The sequence below is a fragment of the Sturnira hondurensis genome, unplaced genomic scaffold, assembly GCF_014824575.4.
Source record: "Sturnira hondurensis isolate 20B ecotype Veracruz unplaced genomic scaffold, ASM1482457v3 Scaffold0013559, whole genome shotgun sequence".
In the NCBI taxonomy this organism is placed as follows: Eukaryota; Metazoa; Chordata; class Mammalia; order Chiroptera; family Phyllostomidae; genus Sturnira; species Sturnira hondurensis.
In genome coordinates, this window is record NW_028086190.1 from 5309993 (window position 1) to 5336318 (window position 26326).

Genomic DNA, 26326 nt, shown 5'->3' on the forward strand with positions numbered 1-26326 from the left:
AATAAAATAATTTAGAAATCCCCTGGAGAGTATGTTAAGAAATAAGACATTTTAGCTTTAGTAACACTTCTATTCTACCACTTACTAGCCACCATTCTACTAGGGAAATAAAATTTAGACGCAGCAAAAATTTACTTAGGGCCCAAACCCACATCCTATATAAAACGCTTATGCTTTCTTGTCATTTTCTAATCATCACATTTTGCATTTGTTAGAACTGCATTTTCTTACGTTTTTGGTGCTTTAAATTAAAAAGAAATGGGCTTTCTCATATTACAATATAAAAAAATAGGAGATTGCGAGGCCCATTCAGCGAGGTGTAAGAGGCCTGCAAGCTGCACTCTGCAACCGCCTAATGCTCGGATTTCATCTATGGGTTTTTGTACAGTTCTTTTTTTGGATGGTGCAAACCGCGCAAGTGCAACATTAAAGGCTCTCCACCCTGGGAAACCATACAAGAACATGCAGTGTAGGCTGCCAGGTTCTTCTTAACACACAGCTAAGGGCTAGAGGCCCGGTACTCGCTCCCCAAACCCATCCACAACAATCGTTCCCTCCCTCCCGGCCTTTTACATACAGTACACATACAAACACACACGCAGAGCAGCCAGCAGGGGCGGGCCGGGCCTGACCACTCCACACACAGCAGGGGGGAGCCTCAGCAGGTAATCTATTTTCGCCCAACCCCTTCCCAATCACATCCTTCTCTTCCTCAGCTTGATTGTAACTATTAAGAAAAAGACAACCAGAGGATTTGGGTCGCCTATAGCTCCGCTTGGGATCCACACATTTAGGCTGGTGCTGAGCTATCCCCCCTTCCTCAGCGAGCAGTTGGTCCTGCCCCAGTGCTAGCAGGCGCCGAGCGGGAGCCGCGCGGGAGCAGTGCAGCGACGGCGACGACGGCGGTTGCGATTCCAAGCCGTTGAGGAGGCTCTGCGGCAGCTGGTGGCGCAGGTGGCTTGCGTGGACGCAGGCAGTGGCGGCCGGCCCGCCACCGCAGCCTCAACGTCCACAGCCGCGGCAGGTGAGCGGGCGGCGGAGGCTCGCCCCGCCCCCCTTCGGTGGCCCCGCTCCTGGCAGTAGCGGGTAAGTGGCCGTGGCCTCCGGAGACCGGAGGGGCAGACGGCACTGGGCTGCGGTTGTCGGGAAGCAGCTTGTAGGGGGAGTGGTCGTGTATGGATGGGAAGAGAAGATTTCTCTTTCTTTTGCTGTTTTTTTTTCCCCTTAGACTCCTCCCTCTTGGGGCTCAAACCCTGGGGAAAAAGCTAGAGGAGAGATGAGGTGGGAGGAAGGGGAAATTAGGGCTGAGAAGCATCTCTGCCTCAGCGGGTGGCGTCTTTTCAGTCGTAGAGGGTTGGACCTGCTGAAGTCTGGCGGGTAGCGCTGGGGTTGCGCAGGCCGCGCACTCGCGAGGGAGGAGCGGGAGGCGCCTCTCCCCTCGCTCTCCCACCCCCACTCCTCTCGGTCCTCCCTTCCCCTCCTCCTTCCCTCCCTATAGGCCCCTCCTTCCGAGTTTCTCAGCTTTAACCGTCCTCCGCGCTCTCTCCCTTGCAGAAGCGTTGGAACACACCAAGGCATCCTCCAGCTCCTGGCGCTCGGGAACCTCGGTTCCAGGCAGTCCAGTCCTGCAGCATCCCCCCGCGCCGTCCATACCTCCGCATCTTCTTGCCGGTCTTCAGCTCCAGATCCCCGGCATCACCCCTCACGAAACATGACTCGCGATTTCAAACCTGGAGACCTCATCTTTGCCAAGATGAAGGGTTATCCTCATTGGCCCGCTCGAGTAAGTGATTTTCTAGCCTTCGCATTTAGCGGTGCTGCCTTCCCTAGAGGCCTACATCTTACCTTTTCTCTTAATTTTTTCCCTCGTATCCTTTCTCCCCTCTGGCTTTCCTGTAGTCTCATTTGTAACCCAACCTTTCAGTTGCGTTTTTTGGCCAGTAACCTGTCATGTAACTGTAAAAGTGTAGGTGTTTCTGCATACTTCGTCCATTTCCTTACTGCTTGTTTTTAACATACTTTGCCAGGTTTTCCTAATACGATGTACTTAAATGTGGTGCCAGTTAATGTTTCATTGTTGGTGAAAATAATTAAGTATGTAATATGTTTAAAAGTGAATGAGACACTGACATTTTCTTGATTTCGAGTAAAATGCATGTCAATTTAATTTATGCAAACCCTTGGATATCAAAGAACTGTAAGTGATTAAACTGAATTTACAGGTATTTTTCATGTTTGTAGTTGATGAGGCCTTCTGGGTTTGCTTGTTTAAACATTTTTTTAAATTGATTTTAGCGAGAAAGAGAAACAAAGATTTTGTTTTTCAACTTATTTATGCATTCATTGGTTGCTTCTTGTATGTGCCCTGACCTGGGATAAACCCCCAACCTTCGTATATCTACCTTGATGATTTGGGATGACTAACCAACTGAGCTACCCTGCAGGGACTGGATTTGCTTGTTTAAGAACTGTAAGACTAAATAGTCATGAAAATTGTATAGTAAATGAGCTCAAAGGAATAAAAAATACATTATTCGTGTATTTTGCCTTGTGACCTTGAATAAGATATTTTACCTCTGATCGTTTCATAGGGGCAAAAGGATGAGTAATACCTAGACTCTTGGGTGCACATCTAGTGGTACAGAGGTGATTAAGAACCCTGGATTTTTTGTGCTAGTTAGGAATTCAGATTGTCTTAAAGTGTCATTTTCAGAAAAAGAGATGTTAGTTTTTGGTAGGACTCATGTTCTAAGGTAATGATGGAACCTAAAAAATGTTGACATCCATTAGGGTTAGTAAGTTTAAAAATTCTCCTTAAATATAAATGCGATATTCTAAAGTTGTGATTTCCACTAATTTGCTCTTCTTGGGGGAATGAGTTTCTTAAAGATAATTAAAATTATGGCAGCTGGAGGAAACCTATCTCTTGGTTACAGAGAATCATGGAGTGATATACTGAGTGCTATCCAAATGTAAAATGTTCAGTTTCTTGATTTTTCCCATCTAACTACATACTCCAGTTTACAATTTCATTTCCCAATCTGGGAAATTTTTTTCTTCCTGTCTATCAAGCCTACCTTTTCAGTGGAGTCTCTCACTTGAATAATCCCTTATCGTAATTCTTATCTATCTATTTAACATTCTTCTCTATTTCCTTTCTGATACTGTCTTATTTTAACTCTTACCTGCAGGCCCTAACTTTTAAATAGATTGCAAGCTTCTTCAGGTCAGTGGACACAAACTGAGTATCTTTCAGTTCATAATTTATATCCTTGCAGTCCTTAGTGCATATTCATGCACTTACAAAACACTTTATTTTTTGTTTAAATAGAGCATAGGGAAACTTGGTGGATTTAAGGCCTCTCCAACATGGTTTTCTCATGGTTATAGCACTGTTATTTATTTTTAGGTGTTATGAAATCTGAGGTAATAAATACATCTATCTGTATTCAGATTTCTGTGCCACAATACAATTAAAAGCCAAATGAAAATGTTTTAAAAATATCAAGGACCTCATTCTCCCCACATGCTTTAAGGTTAGGTAAGAATCAGTGCTGATAAAAACAAAACAAAGTAGCCTTAGGGCTAGAGTTTTTTTCCTTCTTTATTTTATAAGTTCTATATTTAACACGTTTATTCATACTGAAATGGATATTTCTCTTTCCCTGCCTCCTTTTTTCTTAGAAACCATTGAATCTGGTTTGATATATTATATATGTCCAAAAATCACATTCTTATTTTTTCCTCTTTCCAATCACAAATTCTAAGTCTTTACTTAGAGAATTTAGAATATGTATTTAAAGTCTTAGCAGTGACAGTGACAACCATCTGTTTCTATTTTGAATTTAACATTTTCTGTTTCTATTTCTCAAAGTTCATTCATTAATTTGTACTTTTACTGATTTGGGGAGAAAAGAGGGAGAGATATAGAGAGAAACACTGATTTGTTAACTTATTTATGTATTCATTGGTTGCTTCTTGTATGTGCTGTGACCAGAGATTGAATCCCTAGCCTGGATGTAGTGGGGTGATGCTCTAACCAACTGACCTGCCTGGCCAGGGCAAACTTCATTAATTTTTATGTCTTGCAACATTTTTGTAATCTTGTGCCAGCACTGATTGATTTTAAAGCCAACCTAAAACAATTGTCAAACATTTATTAAACTCTGTAGGTGCTAGACATTTTTGAACAGACTTCTAAAGCTGTTTGCTAGCTGAAAGAACTATATGAATTTAGGTTGACAAAATATCCCTTAAGGCTTCTAAGGATTTTCACAATTCTTGGGGCCTTCTCATAAATTTGAAATGACAGGTGAAATAATTATCAATCAGATAGGTGAAGAAATTTAAATTCCCTAAGGGTGTTGGGTAGTGTACTTTTATTTTTAAAAATATATTTCGTTGTTTATGCTATTTCAGTTGCCCCTAATTTTTCCTCCTTTACCCCCTGGTCCCTCAGGCAACCCACACCATTGTCTCTGCCCGTTGGTCGTGCATATATGTTCTTTGACTACTGTATTCCTTCTCTGCATTATACTTTATATACATCCCTGTGACTATTCTGTAACTACCAATTAGTAGTTCTTAATCCCTTCACCTTTTCTCCTCCCATTTCCCCAACCCCCTTCCCATCTGGCAACTATCAAAACATTCTTTGTATTTATGAATCTGTTTCTGTCCTGCTCGTTTGTTAGTTTTATTGTTTTCATTTCAGATGTTGATAGATAGGCATTTATTGCTATTTTATTGTTCTATTTTTGATCTTCTTAAAGAAGACTCTTTAACATTTCATACAATACTGGTTCGGTGGTAATGAACTCCTTTAGCCTTTTCTTGTCTGGGAAGCTCTTTATCTGTCCTTCATTCTGAATGATAGATTTGCTGGATAGAGCTATCTTGGTTGTAGGTCCTTGTATTTCATCACTTTGAATTTCTTGCCAGTTCTAGCCTGCAAAGTTTCTTTTGAGAAATCAGCTGATAGTTATGGTCATTCCATTATAGGTAACCAACTGCTTTTCTTTTGCTGTTTTTAAGATTCTTTCCATATATTTAACCTTTAGCATTTTAATTATGAGTCTTGGTGTGGGCTGCTTTCGATTCATCTTTGGGACTCTGTTTCCTGAATCTGCATGTCTATTTCCTTCACCAAGTTATGGAAGTTTTCTTTCACTGATTTTTCAAGTACATTTCCAATTACTTGCTTTTTTTTTTTTTTTTTACTACTGGCACCCCCATGATGTGAATGTTGGTATGCTGAAGTTACACTATCCTCTTTTTTTTGGATTTTTTTTCTTCTTGATTTTTATTGTTTTTTCCCCCGTATATGCCAAATTGTTTATTTTATTTTATCCACTTTATTGTTGATTCCCTGTAGATTGCTTTTTATTTCAATTAGAGTAACCTTCATTTTAGACTGCATTTTTTATATGCTATTGAGCTTCTNATGTTGGTATGCTGAAGTTACACTATCCTCTTTTTTTTGGATTTTTTTTCTTCTTGATTTTTTATTGTTTTTTCCCCCGTATATGCCAAATTGTTTATTTTATTTTATCCACTTTATTGTTGATTCCCTGTAGATTGCTTTTTATTTCAATTAGAGTAACCTTCATTTTAGACTGCATTTTTTATATGCTATTGAGCTTCTCACTAAGTTCATTGAGCATGCTTATAACCAGTGTTTTGAACTCTGCATCTGATACAATGTTTATCTCTGTGTTGCTTAATATTTTTTCTTAAGTTTTGTTCGGTTTTCTTCATTTGGGCTATGTTTCTTTGGCAGCCTCCCTGCATTTCTGTATGTTAGGTAGAGCTGCTATGTCTCCCAGGTTTTCGTTAGTGTGGCCTAATGCAATAGGTGTCCTGGAGGGTCCTTTAGCACAGCCTCCCCTATTACCCATGCTGGATACTCAAGGTGCTCCCACTGAGTGGGCTGTGTACACCCTCCTATTGTAGTTTAGCCTTGACTGCTGTTGGCACATCCAAAGTCAGCCACTGCCTATGTTCTGTCCAGGGTCACATAGCATAAGCTGCAACATAATCTGTAAATGGCTATTTTGTTGGGCTTGGAAGTGCCCAGGTGAGGCCAGTCTGTGAACCAAAGCCAGCTGCTGCTAGTACTGGCCCTAGGACAACTTAGTGAGAAGTAAGGGGCTCACTAAAGCCAGGTGCTATTTATTTGAGAGAATTTAGGAAAATATGAAGCACAGGCTAAGACAAGTCATTGGTATGGAAAGGCCACTGGAAACAGCTAGGGTGGGCCCAAAATTTGGGTGGGGCAGGGCCTCAGGGAATCCCCAGGGTAGGGCAAATAGTGTGAGCCAGGTTAATGGAGTCCCAGATGTGGCACCTGCCTGCCAGCTCTGTGGCTCTGTGGCTCTGTGGCTCTGTAGGGTTAGGGCTCAGAAAGTGACCGTTGCCTCTACCATCACTTCGGTCTGTGAGAAAGCTGCCCATCCCCCCTCTCCCCCAATCTTGCCCTTATACTGGACAACTAAGTTCCTCCCCATATGTCTTGGATGCCTTTTAGTCTATTGGCCTATGCTGGAGCTTAGAGAGGAGTGCAAGTAAGTATGTACATGGTCCCTGAGAGGAAGTGCTTTGGACTGTAGAAGTTTCTGTCTTCCACAGCTTTAATCCCTGCTAGTTTTTACAGCCAGAAGTTATGGAGACTCCTCTTCCTGGCACTGGAACCCTGGGCTGAGGAGCCTGGTTTGGGGATATGTCAGGATTCCCTTTGCTCCTGGGATATCCATTCTGATCTTTATCTATTACGTGAGGGTGTGGAACCAGCCCATTCCACGTCTCCGCCTCTCCTACCGGTCTTGATGTGGTTATTCCTTAATTTTGTAGCCTAGGACTTCCGTTCAGCTTGATTTCTGACAGTTCTGAATTATGGTGGTTCTATAGTTATGATTTTAATGTGGTTGTGTGAGGTGGCAAGCCATGTTTACTTATTCCATCATCTTGACCAGAAGTTCCATGGTCTTTTCTTCCACATGGTAATAATGCATCAGGTCCTCTGATGGTCTGCTCCCTTCTTAACAAAGTCATAAACAGTGAAATAAAGTTGAAATGCTAATAAATTAACTCAGATCTGCTTTCCCTTTATTAATAAGCCAAAGTAACAAGTATTAAAGATATGTAAGGTATAGCAGCGCCTGATGCTTTCTTACTTAATTAGGATTGAAAGAGAAATAAAGGGAACTTCTGGCCACGATGGAGGCACAGGTAGATACATTTTTGCCTCCTCGCACAACTAAAAGGACGACAACCAATTTAGAGACAGGCAGAACTGCCAGAAAATTGAATTCTATCTAAGTCTGATAGCCAAGGAGTTAAAGAAGAAACGTTCATCCAGACTGGTAGGAGGGCCGGAGATGGGCAGCTGGGGCAGAGAGGACTGGGCAGCCAAGGCAGCAGCAGCTGGTGGACCGGATAGTCCCACATTTGTGTGCAAATAAGCCAGGAGAAACAACTGGGGAGCCAGAAGGACTGTACAACCCAAGGTACCAGTGCTGGGAAAGAAAGCCTCAAAGACTTTACTGTGAACCTGTGGGGGGGTGGCAGTGGTAGGAGAGGCACCCAGCCTCACAGGACAGTTCATTGGAGAGACCCCCAGGGTCCTAGAACATACACAAAGCAACCTACCCGGGAATCAACACCGGGAGGGCCCAGTTTGCTTGCGGGTAGCGGGGGAAGGGACTGAAAGCCAGCAGAAAGCCGAGCAAGCGGCACTGTTCTTTTCTGATTCCTTCCCCACAGACAGTGTCATATCACAGTTTGCCCCACCTGACTAATACCTAAGGCTCGGCCTGTTACTACATAACAGGAACACCAAGACAAAGAAACACCGCCCAAATGAAAGAACAGATCAAAGCTCTAGAAATAGTAGAATTAAGCAGTGAAGAGACAGACAACCTATCAGATGCAGAGTTCAAAACACTGGTAATCAGGGTGCTCACAGAAATGATTGAGTATGGCCACAAAATGGAGGAAAAAAGTGAAAACTATGCAAAGTGAAATAAAGAAAAATATACAGGGTACCAGTAGTGAAGGGAAGGAAACTAGGACTCAGATCAATGATTTGGAACACAAGGAAGAAATAAACCTTCAACCAGAACAAAATGAAGAAACAAGAATTCCAAAAAAAATAAGGAGAGGCCTAGGAACCTCAGGAACAACTAAATATTCTAACATTCTGAATCATATGGGGTGTCAGAAGGAGGAAATGAAGAGCAAGAAATTGAAAACTTAATGGAGAACTTCCCCAATCTGCAACAGAATTAGACTTCCAGGTAGTCCATAGAGTCCCAAATAACTTGGACCCCAGAAAGCACACACCAAGGCACATAATAGTTACATTGGTCAAGATTGAAGATAAGGAGAGAATCTTAAAAGCAGCAAGAGAAAAGGAGACCATTACCTTCAAAGTTCCCATGAGACTGTTAGCTGATTTTTCAATGGAAACCTTATAGGCAAGAAACCTTATGGAGCCCTGGCTGGTATAGCTTAGTGGATTGAGTGCAGGCCTGCGAACCAAACAACCGTGCAGTTCAGTTCCCAGTCAGGGCACATGCCTGGGTTACGGGTCGGTTCCCAGCAGGGGACTCATAAGAGGCAACCACACATTGATATTTCTCTCCATCTCTCCTTCCTTTCCCCTCTAAAGATAAATAAATAAAATCTTAAAAAAAGAAACCTTATGGAAAGTATTCCAAGTCACGAAAGGCAAAGACCTACATCCAGAATTACTCTATCCAGCGAAACTATCATTTAGAATGAAAGGGCAGGTAAAGTACAGCTATCAACAACCGAACTTAAAACAAAAACTAAGCAAACAACTAGAACAGGAACAGAATCACAGAAATGGAGATCACATGGAGGATTATCAGTAGGGAGGGTCTGGGGGGAAAATGGGGAGAAAAGGTACAGGTAATAAGCATAAATGGTAGGTATGAAATTAATGGGGGGAGGTTAAGAATAGTATAGGAAATGGAGAAGCCAAGGAACTTATATGTAGGGCCCACGGACATGAATTAAGGGTTGGGAATGGTAGTGGGAGGGGGATTCAGGGCAGAGGGGAATTAAGTGGAGAAAAAAATAGGGTAACTCTAATAGCTTAACCAATAAAATATACTTAAAAAAATAAAGGTATAGGTAACTTACGTGATTCAGCCATGTAGATGTAAGGTCTTTAACAGTATGTTTCAGACTTTAGGAAAACTGCTTTAAACTTTTGTTATTATCTGTTGTTATGTTACTCTAATATTTGTATAGCTTCCCTGCAGAAATAACATTTAGGGGTTTTGAACAGGTTTAGATTCCATTGTGTAAAATGCTTAGGGTCAGATATGTTTTAAAAACTCAGAATTTGGGGACTTAGAAAGGTGGTGATGGTACGTGTATACCATATGTTTTGCTCCTGATAAAGCCTGGGATGGCACATAATAAAATAACACAATATTTCTGCAGAGAAGCATCAGTAGAAACAAAATTGATGGAATAGCTTCACTATCAGACAAGGTTTTACCACTACATGAATTTTTAGAAGTATCTTGGTTTTTAGAGCTTCTTCGGTTTCAGAACTTAGGGTTAAGGTATTATGGACCTGTAGAACTGGTTCATTTTATATCAGAGCTCTTTTGAATAATTTGTTACTAGTTTATTCTCTTGTATTAAGATGTGTATGGTTTTAAATATTTTAATTTTTTTGCTCCTTCTTTTAGGTAGATGAAGTTCCTGACGGAGCTGTAAAACCACCTACAAACAAACTACCCATTTTCTTTTTTGGAACTCATGAGACGTAAGTCCTTTTAGCTTTAAAAAGGTTTTTGTGTTTTTTATCTGTGTCTTTGAACATAAAGTGAAAAACAAGTAGAGATGAATTCAAATGGAGAACAATAAAGGAATAGAAAATTTAAAATCATCTTTGAAATTCAGAGGTCTTCAAGTCTCCCCTTTAAAATTTATTTTTTAGGGTGGAAAAATTAGATACTGTAGAATTTAACTTTTATTGGAAGAGATATTTCCTTAATCATAAAAGCAAGCTGTATATGAATCCTCTAAGCAACTAGAAGAGTGGATATAGGAGAGTTTTAATGCATTTAGCTTTCATATTTAATATAAGTACTTTTTATAAGGACAACCTGGCACCTTATTTTAGGCTTCGTTATACTAGCCATACAAATGGTATGTTGTGGGAAGGGTGAGGAGTAGAAGAAATCGGGATTTTTTTCCTCTGTGTGTATTTATATGGTCCTGAGAGCCACGGTGACTGTTCTGCTGCTTCTGGTGGATAAGTGACAGAAAGCCTGATTAGATAGAACAATTTTTCAGAAATTACAACTGAATATTGAACTGTTACTTCTAGGTGCATAGGATTACTCTAGGGGCTATCTCATTAATTTCAGAAAATAATATCTCATATACCTTCAATTTAAATGCCTTACAAGTACTATGTATAGTCTCACTGGTTTTAGAACTGAAGTTTAGAATTTGCCATTTTGGTAAAGTATGCCCTACTTGGGACCAGGGAAAACAAGGTGTTGATATTCTAATTAGAATTATGTATTCCTAAGAGTCTACAATGGCAAAATTTGGCTTAATGTTGCTTATCTATTATGTGAGTCTGTAATTTCTTTTTACAGCTTTATTGAGATATTACTTGTGTCAAAAATTTTACTTGTTTAAAGTGTATAATTCAGGGGATTTTAGTTTACTTCCATTAGTGGTTATTCTCCATCCCTTCCCCACCCTAGAAGCCACTATTTTACTGCCTGTCTAGATTTGCCAATTCTGGAGATCTCATTATTTGTATCTGTCGTAGAATTCCACATAGTTTTCTTGAGTCCCAAATTGGATTGGGCTCTGTAATTAATCTTCAGTTAGGTTTAGGTATGTCCTATATATGTTGACAGTTAATTTTGTAAGAAATTAATTTCCAACTCTGTGGGATAATACACCATTTAAAAAGTCTTCCATATGTTTATTAGGGAGAAGTATCTTTTAATGCAATTTGTGTACTATGTATTGGAGCAGGGGCTTCCAAATTGTGGTACCAGGTCAAGCTACACCAGCATCATGAGAATAGACATGTAGATTCTTGGGTCCCCCTTCCACCTACTGAATCAGAAACTGAGGTGTGGGGCCCAACAATCTGTCTGATGAGCCTCCTAGATGACTGTGATGCATGTGAAATTTGGAAACACTATTAAAATTATGTGAGTAGACATTCCTTAGAACTTTTCAGCTTCATAAGTTTAGAATTCTTTAATTTTTCTGAAATGGGACAGATTTTGTACCTTTATGTATATTGAGTTGACCTAAAGGTTTGTGGTTTTTTCCCCCCATAAGATGGCTCTAGTAGTGCTTAGTGTTTAACTTCATTCAAAATAATTTCATTAGGTTATATTTCGACAGCTGTCACATCAGCATTCATTTGAAAAAAATTTACCAAATTGGTGAATTTTTGTGTAGCCATTTTAATATTGAAGATGGAAGAAAATACTCAACATTTTCAGCATATTATGCTTTATTATTTCAAGAAAGGTAAAAAATGCAAAAAGATTTGTGCAGTGTGTGAAGAACATGCTGTGACTGACCTAACTTATCAAAAGTGGTTTGTGAAGTTTTGGGCTACGTACTGTTTGCTGGATAAATGCTCCACGTCAGGTGGACCACTTGAAGTTGATTGCAGTCAAATCCTATTATTTCCCTGTCCATAAATTGTCAATACTACCTTACTAGTGTTAATAAACAAAACCTTTAAATTTTGTCTGCAAATGTAGTTTATAAGACCCTATATGAGTTAACTAGCCCATGCTTATTACCTCTCTAATCTCATCACATTTTCTTTAGTTATATAAGTATATTTTGTCTTAGGTCTTTTTTTCTTGTTTGCCCTTTGTTGGGAAATGCCTTCAGATTTTTTGAGTTTGAACCTCAGCTCAAATCTTGTTATCTGGGGGAACACTATTCTATTTCAATATAAATGAAGATGGTGTTTTTGCTACTTTTACTTCCTTACTGATTTTTTTTTAATACAGTAAAGTTGGATTCTAGGAACTTGAAAACTGTCCATCACAGGCTGTTTTAAAACCTGCCTAATTTGCAGTTTGGGGAGAGTAGGTGATTGGGGAAGTACTGGGGGTGTCTAAGCTTTCATATAACCTGTCCACAAAAAAGGAACAAAGAATGAATCATAGAATAGTTTTCTTCTGCACTCCTTTTTTTGTACGGGTTCTGTAGTCTAGCCAAAGCTGCATGTGTTGGTCTGGGATTTTGTACAATTTCCCATAAATCGTACACCAAATAATGAAGAGAGGAACTGTTTATTCACCTGTGTATCCCAGCAGCTTCATGGCACATAGATGTATATTCAAATTTCTCTTGAATCATTCTATTACAAAAGAATGCATGCTGTTATAAAATATAAAATCTAGTTATAGAATGGTATGTTTCGTGTTTTATTATTTAACGAGTAAAGAAACAGCAGCTTAGAATCAGTGTTTTAAAAATAGAACTGGCTGTTTAGTAATTTTCAGAAACAGGTAAATGAGTTTTGAGTTTGATATCTTGAGCTCTAATAAGCTTTCCCATTTTTTATATTTGACTTTTGTTTTGCTTTAAAAGAAGATTTCAAGGTGTGATAACTGAGCTTTTGTGAGGTATATACTAGTGGGTATACACATTGTTTACAAAAAAGTAAGTTTAGAAAAATAGCTGCTTTTCTATGTACTTATAACCTGAAAATTGGAATACAGGGGAACACACTTCTGGTTTTGGGGGGTATGCCATGCAGCAAACACACCTGGAGAGTTTAAGTTCCTTCAGAATTATAAAATTGGTACTGTAGTCAATGATTAGTTATTTTCTTAGGATAACTTACATTAGCCTTGGTTCTTAGGGGCCTTGACATCGATATTTGAAGTCTCAGTTGCTATGGCACCGGTATTAGTAGATGTTTCAAAGACTACAGTGGATAAAGGAAATCCTGAAAGCTTTTTAAGGAACATTGGAAAGAGTCGAGGCTCTGCTGTTTAATAGCCAGATGGCCATGCCTCAGTCAGTAGTTTAGCTTTCTGGTCATTAGTTTTCTAATCTTTAAAATGAGGATTTTTGTGATTCCCCCTAAGGTTCTTTTTAGCTCAGAAATTTGTTGGATAACTTACTTTGGATTACTGTATATCTTTTCATTTTAAAATTCAAAAAATACTTTATTGTTTATGCTATTACAGTTGTCCCAATTTTCCCCTTTTGCCCCCCTCCATCTGGCACGTCCCTCACTCCCACAGACAATCCCCACACTATTGTCTATGGGTGATGCATATGTTTTATTACTAAAAAATTTTTTAAATGACAGTTTTCTACAAAAGAAACATTTTATAGTTTTCAGAGACAACCCATAAATATGTTAATGTTTTGATATGTTGTCTTTGAGATTTGTATGTTGGGGTTTTTGTTTTTTTTTTTTAAAGTATTTTATTTATTTATTTTTAGAGAGAGAGGGAGAAAAACACCAATATGTGGTTGCCTCCCATGTATCCCCCACTGGGAACCTAGCCTGCAACCCCTTGGTTCAAGGCTTGCCCTCAATCCACTGAGCCACACCAGCCAAGGGCTGTATGTTGTTTTAAAATGAAGTGATTTGAGGAGTGAATCAGTCATGGCCGCATAAAGTTGTGCTCTTGGGGACCAGTGATGGCTATGTGAAAACTAATCTGGGTCCTGTTCATCAAACCTTTGTGATTGCATCCCCAGGGAAGAGTCCATGTTGTTACTATTTTTATTAAAATATAATTGACATAATATTTCGTAAGTTTGAGGTGTTAGTGTTGATTTGATACTTACATATTGCAACATGACTACCATCATAGTGTTCTAATGCTTCCATCATGTTCCCTAATTATTTCTTTCTCATGGTGAGTACATGCAAGGATTCTTTTTTCATCCACCATGTTTTTTATTTTTGTCTCATTAAGAAGCTTCTTAATCTTAAGCATATCCTTTAATCCAATGGTTCTTTTCCCCACAACAGTTTTACTTAAAATTCATTATTAAGATATGTACAGAGATCGAGGACTTCTGCCAAGATGGAGGCGTAGGTGGAAACACTGTGCCTTCTTCCACAACCAAGTTTGAATACAACAAAAGTTTAGTAAACAAAGACACAGCCAAAGAACAGAAAAACTGAACTATATGTAAGTCCAACAACTAGAACTGTTCACCCAGGACCTGTAAGAGGGGCAGAGCCAGCAGTGGAGCAGGGTCGGGCAGGAAGGATCCCCCGACCCAGGAGACCCAGGTGCTCAGGCAGCCGGGGTAGCATTGTGGACCCAGTGAGGGTGCAGGGCAGGCTGAGTGCGGTCACACATTCATGCACAGATAAACCAGCAGAGGTGTGAGCAGTGAGATGACTTTGAGGCCAGCGGTGGCGGCAGGATGCAGAGGGGACCACCATTGATTTCCTTTGACCCCGCCTCCACATACAGTGTCACAACCCAGCAACTCAGTTGCCCCACCCAGGTGAACACTTAGGGCTCCGCTCCTCATACATAACACAAAGCCCCAGAGCCAATAACTCTAAGCGACCAGGAAATAGCGAATCTCTCAGATGCACAGTTCAAAATACTGGTGATCAGGATGTTCACAGAAGTGGTTGATTATAGTCACAAATTAGAGGAACATATGAAGGCTAAACTAATTGAAATGAAGGGAAATGCACAGGAAACCAACAGTGATGGAAAGGAAACTGGGACTCAAATCAATGGAGTGGATCAGACATGAAAAACGAAACATCCAACCAGAAAAGAATAAAGAAACAAGAATTTTTAAAAATGAGGATAGGCTCAGGAAACTCCAGGACATCTTTAAACGTTCCAACATCCAGATTATAGGGGTACCAGACGGGAGAAAGAAACAGCCACGAGTGGAAAACTTATTTGAACAAATAATAAAGGAGAACTTCCCCAGTCTGGCAAAGGAAATAGACTTCCAGGAAATCCAGGAAGCTCAGAGAGTCCCAAAGAAGTTGGACCCAAGGAGGAACACACCAAAGCACATCATAATTACATTGCCCAATATTAAAATGAAGGAGAGAATCCTAGAAGCAGCAAGAGATAAGGGGACAGTCACCTACAAAGGAGTACCCATCAGACTGTCAGTGGATTTCTCAAAAGAGACATTACGGGCAAGAAGGGGCTGGAAAGAAGTATTCCAAGTCATGAAAAGCAAGGACCTACATCCAAGACTGCTTTATCCAGCAAAGTTTTCATTTAGAATAGAAGGGCAGATAAAGTGCTTCTCAGATAAGGTCAAGTTCAAGGAGTTCATCATCACCAAGCCCTAATTATATGAAATGTTAAAGGGACTTATCTAAGAAAAAGAAGATGAAAAATACAAACAAACTCACAGTTTAACAACCACACCTAAAACAAAAGCAAACAGAGGACAGCTAGGTCAGGAGCGGAACCAAAGAAATGAAGAACACATGGAGGGTTAGCAATAGGGGAGTGGGAGGAGGAGAAGGGGGGATAAGGTACAAAAAATAGCATAGACTGTAGGTAGAAAATAGATAGAGGGGAGGGCAAGAATAGTAGGGGAAATATAGAATCTAATGAACTTGACACGTCATAAACTAAAGGGGGGGAATGGTGGGGAAGGGGTGTGCAGGGTGGAGAATGAAGGGAATAGAACAACTGTAATGGTATAATTGATACATTTTTTAAAAATGTACAGAGATTGAGCAGTGTTTATTTAATAGAGATGCATTATTTTATAATAGGAAGTTTTATATAGAAATGGACCCAAAATAGACAAATTAATTTTGGGATAGACATTTAGTGAAATAGTATGTAGCTGTTAAGTAATTGTTGATATGAAGTGTTCATTCTAATTTGAAAAATATTTATTGATGAGTATGTGTCATATGTTAAACTTACATATTTATGTGTGTATATATGTAACTAAAAAGTGGCTGAAAACAGTAGCTCTCTGTAGTTGATAAAATTATGGATCTTTTTTTTTTGTTTTCCTTGCTAGGCTATGGTATTCACTGAAAAATGCTTTAAACAACTTTATTGAGATGCACTGTAATTTATATTCCAAACAGTTCATCCATTTAAAGTGTACAATTCAGTTCTTCATAGCATATCCAGGTAGCAGTGCAGCCATTTGCGAACTTCTGGAACATTTTTCTCACCCAGAAAGAAACCCTATATCCATTCCCCCCCAATACTCCTTTCTGTCTTGCTTAGGGAACCACTAATCTAATTGCCTTTTTTTTTGACATTTCAAGTAAATGTAACTATGCAACATGTGGTCTTTAATGACTGGGTTTGTTTACTTGGCATGTTTTCAAGGTTTATATTTTGATGTGTGATAGTACTTTATTTCTTTTTATTGCCAAATATCCCATTGTGTTGATCTGCCAAATTTATCCATTCATCAGTTGATAGATGTTTGGATTGTTTCTACTTTCAGATATTCTAAATAATGTCGCTGTGAACATTTGTGTACAAGTGTTTGTGTGGATGTGTTTGCCTTCCTTTAGGAGTGGAATTTCTGGGTCAAAGGGTAACTTTATATTTAATCTTTTGGGGAATTATCAGACTTTTAAAATCAGTGACACCATTTTATACTACTAGCAATGTGTGAGGGTTCCAGTTTCTCCATATCTTTGGCAAGACTTTTTGTTATGTCTTTTTACAGCTATCTGAGTGTGTATGAAGGCAGTATCTAACTGGTTTTGATTTATATTTCACTGATAGCTAATGATACTGAGTATCTTTCTATGTGTGAATATTTTTTAACTTCTGTATATAATCTGAAGATATCTGGGGAAGTGGGGAAGTGATGCCAACAAAAACACGGAAGCTATTTAACAAAACAAGGTAGTGGAAAGGATGAAATGATGGAAGCTGATCCGACTTAGGAATATGAGTTTGCCAAAGTGTAGAAAATATGCGTACTGCATATCTTAGGTATGTGATCAGAAGATGGCAAGGCACTGTTTGAAGTACTCTTGGTAAGTTTTACAAACAAATGAAACACTAAATCATTGTTTCCTATATCTTAGATTGCAGTGTATTCTGTATCTATTTTACTATTTTTCTCGTTTCCTTGTGCACTGTCAGTAGTAGAGTGTTCAAAATTTTGGCAATATTTAAAGGTTATGGAGCAGTCGTTTTTTCCATTATTAAGATTACCTGAGGAGTAATTTTTATAGTCTCACTGTTAGGCAAAGTGAGGACTGTCTGTTTTGAGAATTTAATTTGTCAAACCTGTAAACACTGAATAACATGGTAGAATTAGTCTTCTCCTTGAATAGCTTTTAGGTTTAAATTAATATGTAGAAATACTCGGTGTATGAGGACTTAAAACATTTTTCTGTAATTTTATTAAGTATTTATGTACCTTCCACTTACTGAATTTCCTGATACCACCAACTTTGAGCCCCGTGGAGACTGCACTCTAAGTCTGACTTTCTGCATTGCTACTTGGCATGCAACCTGTTCAGTTCAGTCTTCTTTCCAGCTTCCAAGTCTGTTGATACTTGTCTCTCATTGTGTTTGGCCTTATGAGTTGTTTTTATAGGGTTTTAGGAGGAATTTGTGTTGAATTGCTTTGTTTTAACTGAAAGTATATTTTATTTTTGATGGAGGTTTAACTAAAGTTATTTTCCTGGAATTTGAAACTGATTATGTAGAAGGAACTGTGTTACTCTTTTAATTAAATGTGTTAGTTTTTCTAATTTAAGACTATGGGTAGGAATGAATAATGATGCCTGTTCAAAATCTGAATTTCTGGATCAAATGTGATGATTATTTAAATGTGCCTTAATTGATGTGCAGATAAAATTCATGGATACAATTACTTCCTCAATTACAGAATTTAAATAATAAAGCTGACTTTAATATGTATTGATTATATTGAAATAGCTCTATGTCTCTTTTTAATTGAAGTTTTATCTTAGGGTCTTTCCAAATATTCTAACTTGAATGTTAATTACAGTCATTAGGACCCCAATTCTTAAAGAATTTTCAGCAGATAAGGAATTTGGGGTGCATACATAAATTAACAATTAATAATCTCAAATCGTAGCACATTTTATTTATTTATTTATTTATTTATATTTTATTTATTTATCTTTAGAGGGGAAGGGAAGGAGAGAGGAAGGAAACATCAATGTATGGTTGCTTCTGGTGCATCCCCTGCAGGGAACTGACCCCTGCTGGAAACTGGCCTGCAACCCAAGCATGTGCCCTGACTGGGAATCGAACCTCGATCGTCTGGTTCACAGGCCCGTGATCAATCCACTGAGCTACACCAGCCAGGGCTTCAAATTGTAGCACATTTTAAAAGAAATGAGTAGTGATTTGGGTTCCCTTTTGCTTTGGAGAATGCATATTGCAAGAACCTCTTACACCTTTATAGAATTGACAGACTTTTACAGAACTGACTGACATAGGGTGATATAAGAGATCTGTTCAGGAGAAAATAACCTGAATACATCTGTGTGTATGAACACACAAACACAGTAGAATGTCTTCATTGGCAGATTTCATATTTGCGAATTCACCTCCTCACTAAAATTTATTTGTAATCCCAAATCAGTATTTGCGATGCCTTTGTGGTAATGTCAGTGTGCAAAATGGCAAAAAAATTGAGTAACTTGATGCACCCATTCCTAGCTGAGGCAGAACAAAGCAGTGCTTTTGCCTTTCTGTTTCAGCTCTCATACTGACCACAGGTGTCCTTGCAGTGCCGTGGTTTTTGCATATTTGTCTATTTTGTTGTTCATTTTGCTGTTTATAATGGCCCCCAAATGTAGTGAAGTGTTGTTTAGCGTTCCTAAGTGTGGGAAGGCTGTGCTCCTTATGGATAAAATACGTGTTGATATAATATAATCTCTCTCTGTTTTTTAAGATTTTATTTTTAGAGAGAGGGGAAGGGAAGGAGAAAGAGGGGGAGAAACATCAATGTGTGGTTGCCTCTTGCACACCCCCGACTGAGGACATGGCTTGCAACCCAGGCATGTGCCCTGACTGGGAATTGAACTGGTGACCTTTCTCTTTATAGGGCAATGCCCAACTCACTGAGCCACACCAGTTGGGGCTTAGACATTTATTTTATTATAAAAAATGTATTTCTATATGTGAAAATACAAATATATGTAGACATATAGTAATACATATACAATTCACCATGTTTTGTAAGTTATGTGAAATAAAATTATATTTGGAATATATTTAAATGTATTGATGAATGCAGTCATGTCACAGTGTTCTTTTTTATGCATTTCATATTGTAAAATACATACAACAGAATTTCCCTCTTTAACAGTTAAGTGTCCTTAAGTACATTCTCATTGTTGTGCAGCTTGACTTTTTTTTATGAATAGGATTGTGGATATAGGAGCTTGTGAGTGAATTTAATACAAGTATTCAGAATTAAATAATTATTTGTCTACCCTTTTATTTATGTAACAATTTTAAAGCATTTTGGATTGAGAATTTTGATAATTGTATCTTAATGGCATTGCTGTTTTACTACATTTTGAGATTGCTTTGCACTCATATTTTTCCCTCTCCTTTTTTAGTGCTTTTTTAGGCCCAAAGGATATATTTCCTTACTCAGAAAATAAGGAAAAGTATGGAAAACCAAATAAACGAAAAGGCTTTAATGAAGGTTTATGGGAGATAGATAACAATCCGAAAGTGAAATTTTCAAGTCAACAGGTGCGTCATATTACATGATATTTAGTTTAGTATTATATATACAGTCTATTCTAGTTGTAGGAAAATATAAATTTAAGAACCATATCCATTTTAATTAAAATTGTTCTTGTGAGGTTGAATGTTGACCTTTCATATCTAGATGAACTGATGAATATATTAACTGCATGCTTAAACCAGTCTCAGAAAACTTGGATAAATTGTTATTTAACTGTCTGACTGAGACTTTATTTAATATATCATTAAATTTAAAGCCAAATTATATACCATTCTCCTAAATTTAGGTTTATTATTTGAAGGGTGTGTGTTTTCTTGTTTTAATAATCTATCTGTGAAATTGTGTTAGAAAATGGTCCTCAGATGGCTTTAATACGTGACAACAGTACTTATGGCACTGTGCTTTTTATATTTTTCATGTGACCAGAGCTTTGTTCATTTATATTAGACTCGAGGTAGTAAACACTAGACGAGTATAAGTAAACCTAAAGAAGAAGATAGTGACCAACTGAAAAATTTGCAGTTCTTTGGTTTTTATTTTTATTTTTTGCATGTGCAGTACTTTGCTTAGAAAAGTTTTCGGGTGCTGTTTTAATCTGGAACAGTTAAACTTTTCATTGATGTTTTAGGGCTTCATTAGATAATCCTAAATGCCTTTATTATCATCCAAAGCTTAATTGTTAAAAACTCACTCATATCATAAAACTCATGCTTCTGTACTTAACTGGTGTAGACTACAAACTCCATGAACGAAGTAGTTGTGTGTCCCATTTGCCTGGCATTGTTATGTGTGGGCAGAAGAGGGAGTCACTAAATAATTACTGCATGAATGTAAGAATAGTTGGTTTCCCATCATTGTTGCCCTCACTGTGTGAAACTGTGTGAAAAGAGTCCAAAGAGGTTGAATTGTTCCTGAACTCACATTGTATAACTTGACTTGAATCACATGTCCTGGACTGTACCATCAAGGTCTTTCCACCTTCCAGATTGCCCAGCATGGACACCCTGTCCTCTGTTTCTGTCCACGTTCTTAATCTTCAAATAGTATTCACCATATGTACTTGGAATCTCTCACTTCACAATGAAATTTTTGGTAGTTTGTATGCAGAAAGCCCAGTATGAGTGACTGTGCTGGTGTGATGTACTCTGTGTTCCCGGCCCAAACGCATCTCCAGTGGCACATTAGTGGAGTTTGGGGAAAGTAGGGAAAGTGGTGATGCCCAAACTGAGGTAAAATGAACGAGCAAAAAAATTGGCCATTGTAACTTACTAAAATTTCTGTAGTGCTGCAAGTAATTTGGGGGCATTTTTACATTTTTTATTATAACTTTATGATATTTTTGTAGTTTATCAGTATTGCCTTTTTACAAAAGAGGAAATGGGTTTGCAGTTTGAAAGTCTTGCCAAAGGGAATGGAGGTAGAAAGGGGGCACAGTTTGGATTATAATGCTGTCATTTTGTAGATCTGTGCTTACCCTCATCTGTCAGTGTGAACTGTGTCCTGTTACTCATTCTTTTTGGTTGCTATTAATGCAAGTTCAGGGCCCCTAGAACTTCTAAAGTATCTGTCACCTGGGGTGACTTTTAAAACTTAATAATGTTTACTGGACTCCCATTCAGTACCTGGTAAATCAGAATCACTTAAGTTTGTGTCTCAGAAATCTGCATTATAATAAACTAAGTGTGAGTTATAGATCAATCAAAGTCTTTAAAATAAAGCTAAAGCTGTATGCCTTAGACTACATAATTAAGTTTCTATTTCCAGAAAGTTTTAGAACTTGGATACAGGATAGGTTTCTGCTGTTCTAAATCGGCTTATCTCGTTGGGTATTTGTTGGTTAGAACGTCAAAATGGTATTCTTTGTGAAAGTACATTTCATTTCATCTGCATTCTTTTATCCTCTGCACTTGTATACATTCAATTGTAGAAATACAGTACCTTTATATAGTTGTTTTCTAAAGATAGTAGTAGCATTTGAAACTTTTAAAATTGTATGTATTAAAAGTGTCCTGTGAAATAGAAATGAGGGTACTTCTCTAATCTTACAAACAGGCTTTTGATTTTTCACCGGTAAAAAAATTAAAGTTGGTAAACTTATTTTTTGAAATTAATACACTAAATTGTTCATAGGCATCAGCTAAACAGTCAAATGCATCATCTGATGTTGAAGTTGAAGAAAAAGAAACTAGTGTTTCAAAGGAAGACACTGACCATGAAGAAAAAGCCAGCAATGAGGTATGTTTTAATTTCTCATATTCTAAACCCATTTTTGCAATGAAGAAATTGTAAACTGAAATGATCAGTTGATCACAAAGTAAAAAGTAATGTTTAAAGTAGTTGGATAATGAAAGAGAAAATATTTACGGCTTATTTCTTTGTATAAGCATTAACTCTATTGTAGAGTAATTTTTGCATCTTTAAGATTTGTGGATGTTTTTATTTGACGTTATTTTGCTGTGCAGAACATGAAATCTAACTATAGGAGAGTGGGTTACTTTTAGAAATATTTTTAAAGCAAGGTACTGTGTCATGGTACTGGAAAGGTCATTTGAACCTGGAGTTTTAGAAACCTGGGTTTATTTCTGACTCTATTTGATTATGAGTGGAGGGACTCATTCAGCCCTTCTAGTCCTCATGAAATGATGATGAGATGATATCTAGAGGCCCAGCCACCTCTTAAAATTTGGAACTTTACTGTAGAAAAAGTGGTTCCATAAATTTAAATACATAAACTTCCTGGTGTACTAGCAAGTGTGACCTTTAGATTTGATCTGACAAAGGAAAGAATTTTTTCTTTTTGTCAGACATACTGGCTATTATTTTGACTGTATAATGATAATATTAAGACTTTTCATGGTCATAATTTCAAAGATCAGAGGCAAAATCAATTTTCATAGTAGTTTTAATGAAATGTGACTTTTTTTTTAAATCCTCACCCGAGGACATTTTTCTTTCCATTGCTTTTAGAGAGAGAGAGAGTAGTGGGGGATGAGAAACATCGATGCCTCCCCTAGTTTCCTCAGCTGGTGATTAAACCCAAAGCCTAGGCATGTGCCCTGGCTGGGAATCGAACCCACAACCTTTCCATGAATGGGACAATGCTCCAACTGACTAAGCCTCACCGGCCAGAGCTGTGCTTGAGACTGTTAGTTTAAGAAGTTTTCTTCCAGTCTTAGCAGAATTTATTTATTTGTATTTTTTTCCCTAGGATGTGACTAAAGCAATTGACATAACAATCCCAAAAGCTGCCAGAAGAGGAAGAAAGAGAAAGGTAATTTCACTGCTTAACCACAGGGATCTTAAAATTAATTTTTTTAGTTGGATTAAGGAAGAGCAGATATAATGAAACCTTAGCATTTAATTTAAATTTCGTGTTGCACTCTAAATCTTTTAACTTTTAAAGGGTAGGTTATATTTACTTACCAGAACTTGTTTCTTAGTGATCTGACATACTTTTAAGTTGAATGGTAAAGAAAATGCACCATTTTCTTTCCTTTATAATGATGGTGTTTCAATTTTATCTTTATAAAATTGGTAATACGTATTCATAAAGTAAATAGAATTAAATGAGTTAACACATGTAATATTTGTAATAAATCCTAGGACACAGTAAGTACTAATATAAGTGTTGTCCATTATTGTATTGTATTGTATTCTCAGAAAACTGTTGCAGAGAATGAAGTTTTGGATTAGGTATATTGTATGCTTTCAACTAATGTGAGTTTCTTTCCTATATGAAGTTTTGTTCATCGCAGCTTTTCCTAATCTGTTATTATCTCAGACTGTTATATGCCAAAGATACAAAGAAAATGAAGAGTTCAGTGTCTAAAGAGGAAGTAAAATAGGAAAACAACGAATTTACAGTGGTTTGTTATCTTGTGTGGGAAGTGTGTGGAAGAGACTTATCTGGAACAAAACTGCACTGGCCCACACAGAATTCAGTGAATTAAAATGAGGCCTTTGTTTTCGTTGAACTTAATATTTTTGTTGAGACAGACAATAAGTACATAAAACAAGAGAGCTTAAGTGGGGAGTCATGATCGTGACTTGGTAATGAAATGAGGGAAAGCCTCACTCAGAAGCAAGCATGAGATTGGAAGGACTAGTGGGACTTTATAGCAGGTGTTTGGGAGTGTAAATGAGAAATGGGATTTTAAGAGTGCTTTAGGAGTGAGTTGTGCGGAGTGGTGGGGAGAAAATACGGCCAACTATAATTCCAAAATAATAAAATGATTTTAAAAAACACTTTAGGAAGTAAAGTTGATGATTGACTGGAAGTGGGTGTGAAGGGAGAGGGGAGGAGTCTAGGATGACTCTAAGGTGGGGCTGTCAGACTCCTTTTCACGGGGGTGGGGGGGGTGGGGGCCACATCAGCCTTGAGGTTGACTTCAAAGGGCTGAATGTACTTTTAGGACTGTATGAATGTAACTACTCCTTAACTGTTAAGCAAGAGCTCTGCCCTGCCACAGGGTTGTGAAACAAGGTGGAGGGCTGGATTCAGCCCACGGGTCTTGTTTGCCACCTGTGCTCTAAGGTCTTGGATAGGTAGATTAGACACTGAGAATATCAGAGACATTGATTTGGAAGCAGAGACATGGGGAGGAGGAAGTGAAACACTTGTGGAAATAAGGCTCAAGGCTGTGTGTGCGTGTGCATGTGCACCCTGTTCTGACTCCAAAGGGATGAAAGGTCAAAGTTTAAGATGCTACCACTGACATAAGGATGAAATAATAGATGACGTTTTCAAGGTAGAAACCTTACTGAGAAAAATGTAGAAATAAGAATCCTGAAGGAATAAAATGGAAGTAAAAGGTTGCTTTGTAAAATTGCTTTTGAGAATGAACTTTCTGGAGAAAACCTGGGATATCAAAAGAACAGAATTTTAAGAATGAGGGAGTGGTCATAGTGCTCCAGTATGGAGGGGTTCCAGTAAAATATGTAACACGGTACATACTTTAAAGTCAAACAATAAGGGAGAATGACGTGTGCTGGTGAATAAAATGTTTCAAGTTACACTGTACTTTTGAACAATTCTTTGAAGGAAAGGAAAAAGGAGGCAACAGGGATTTGCATGGTTGAGGGAGCATGTTCAAGATGAAAAAAGACAGTAGAGGAGTAAAAGCTTCTTTGCAAAACTAGGAAAGATCCAAAATGTGGAAAGAATGAATTATTGTATGTAAGGACATGCTGGATGAGAGGCAAGGGAGGGCACATTTGAAAGAATTGACTTACCATGAAGGAGATGGGACAATCAATTTTTTTTTGCATTTTAAAAAATGTTGTATTGTTTGATTACAGTTGTCCCCATTTTCGCCCTTTACTCTCCCCTGCCCTCCCCACCCCTGACCTTCCACATTCAGTTCTCTCCCTTTGTCTTTGTCCATGGATGGGTCTTTTATACATGTTCCTTGACCCTTCCCCTTCTTTCCCCCCCTTATCCCCCTCCTGCCTCCCTCTGTCCACTGTCAGTTTGTTCTTATTTCCGTGTCTCTGGTTCTATTTTGCTCACTTGTTTGTTTTGTTGATTAGGTTCTACTTACAGGTGAGATCATATGATATCTGTCCCTCACTCGTCTGGCTTATATCACTTAGCATAATGCTCTCCGGTTCCATCTGTGCTGTCACCAAGAGTAGGAACTACCTCTATCTGCTGCATAGTATTACATTGCGAAAATGTACTAGTTTTTTGATCCACTCATTTATTGATGGGCACTTAGACTATTTCCAGCACTTGGTTATTGTAAGTAGTGCTGCTATGAACATTGGGGTATGTAGGTTGTTTTGAATTGGTGTTTCAGGATCCTCAGGGTACGATCCCAGCAGTGGAATTGCGGGTCAGAAGGCAGTTCCAGTTTTAGTTTTTTTTATGAAATTCCATACTGTTTTCCACAGTGGCTGCACCAGTCTGCATTCCCACCAACAGTACACTAGGGTTCCCTTTTCTCACCAGCACTTGTTATTTGTGCATTTCATTCTTTTTAACACTGAAAGGGGAAGGGTGGAGCAGGCTATTAAAAATTTCTACAAAAACTTGAAAATTAAGCAAATGTCTTCCTGCCTGGCTTCAGTCTCTCCCTTGTTATGCACCCAATTCAAAGCAAGACTGCATGTACGGTATAAGGTGGGAAGAAAGAATGGAAAGTTTATACTACTAAGGAGAGGGTATGATAAAAGACAGGGTAAATAATTTAATCTCAACTAACGTTGCATAGAATGAATGCATGTTTTGTATAGTTTTTTAAGGAGGACTCAGCAGCAAGGAATAATAAAAGCAGGGGATATAGAGTTTTCTAGTAATTCTCTGTTGGAGATTTGTGGGACAGATGCAGCAAAACACTGCATAGAAATAATAGTCCCGTGAGGTATGTGTATGGGGAGGGTGGGTGCTTTAGATCATGAAGGGAGTGGAGTTAGAAAGTGGGGTAATAAATGGAAAGAAAATCTGTCAGCAGGTTAGAGGTTTCAGTGAGATCAAGTAAAATATGGGAGAACTTTATTGACAGTCAGAATATTTGCATTTAAGATACATAAATATATATGTATCTAACATAACAATAGTCCTTTCTCTGGATGAATCAAATACTAATTTTTTATT

General features: G+C 38.1%; 1 protein-coding gene across 5 annotated transcripts in view; it reads left to right on the forward strand.

The window, feature by feature from the left end:
* The first annotated feature begins 845 nt into the window (after positions 1–845).
* PSIP1 (PC4 and SRSF1 interacting protein 1) overlaps positions 846–26326 on the forward strand; it is a 45150-nt gene continuing 19669 nt past the window's right edge. For 3 of the 5 annotated variants that reach the window (XM_037061934.1, XM_037061933.1, XM_037061932.1), the window contains exons 1-6: positions 848–1086; positions 1555–1783; positions 9726–9802; positions 19598–19736; positions 21862–21966; positions 22940–23002. In XM_037061934.1, the coding sequence (XP_036917829.1) occupies positions 1712–1783; positions 9726–9802; positions 19598–19736; positions 21862–21966; positions 22940–23002 (456 nt within the window). In that variant the 5' untranslated portion in view covers positions 848–1086; positions 1555–1711. Of the gene's footprint in view, positions 1087–1554; positions 1784–9725; positions 9803–19597; positions 19737–21861; positions 21967–22939; positions 23003–26326 lie in introns of all 5 variants that reach the window. The other 2 variants (XM_037061930.1, XM_037061931.1) reach the window with 2 other exon arrangements.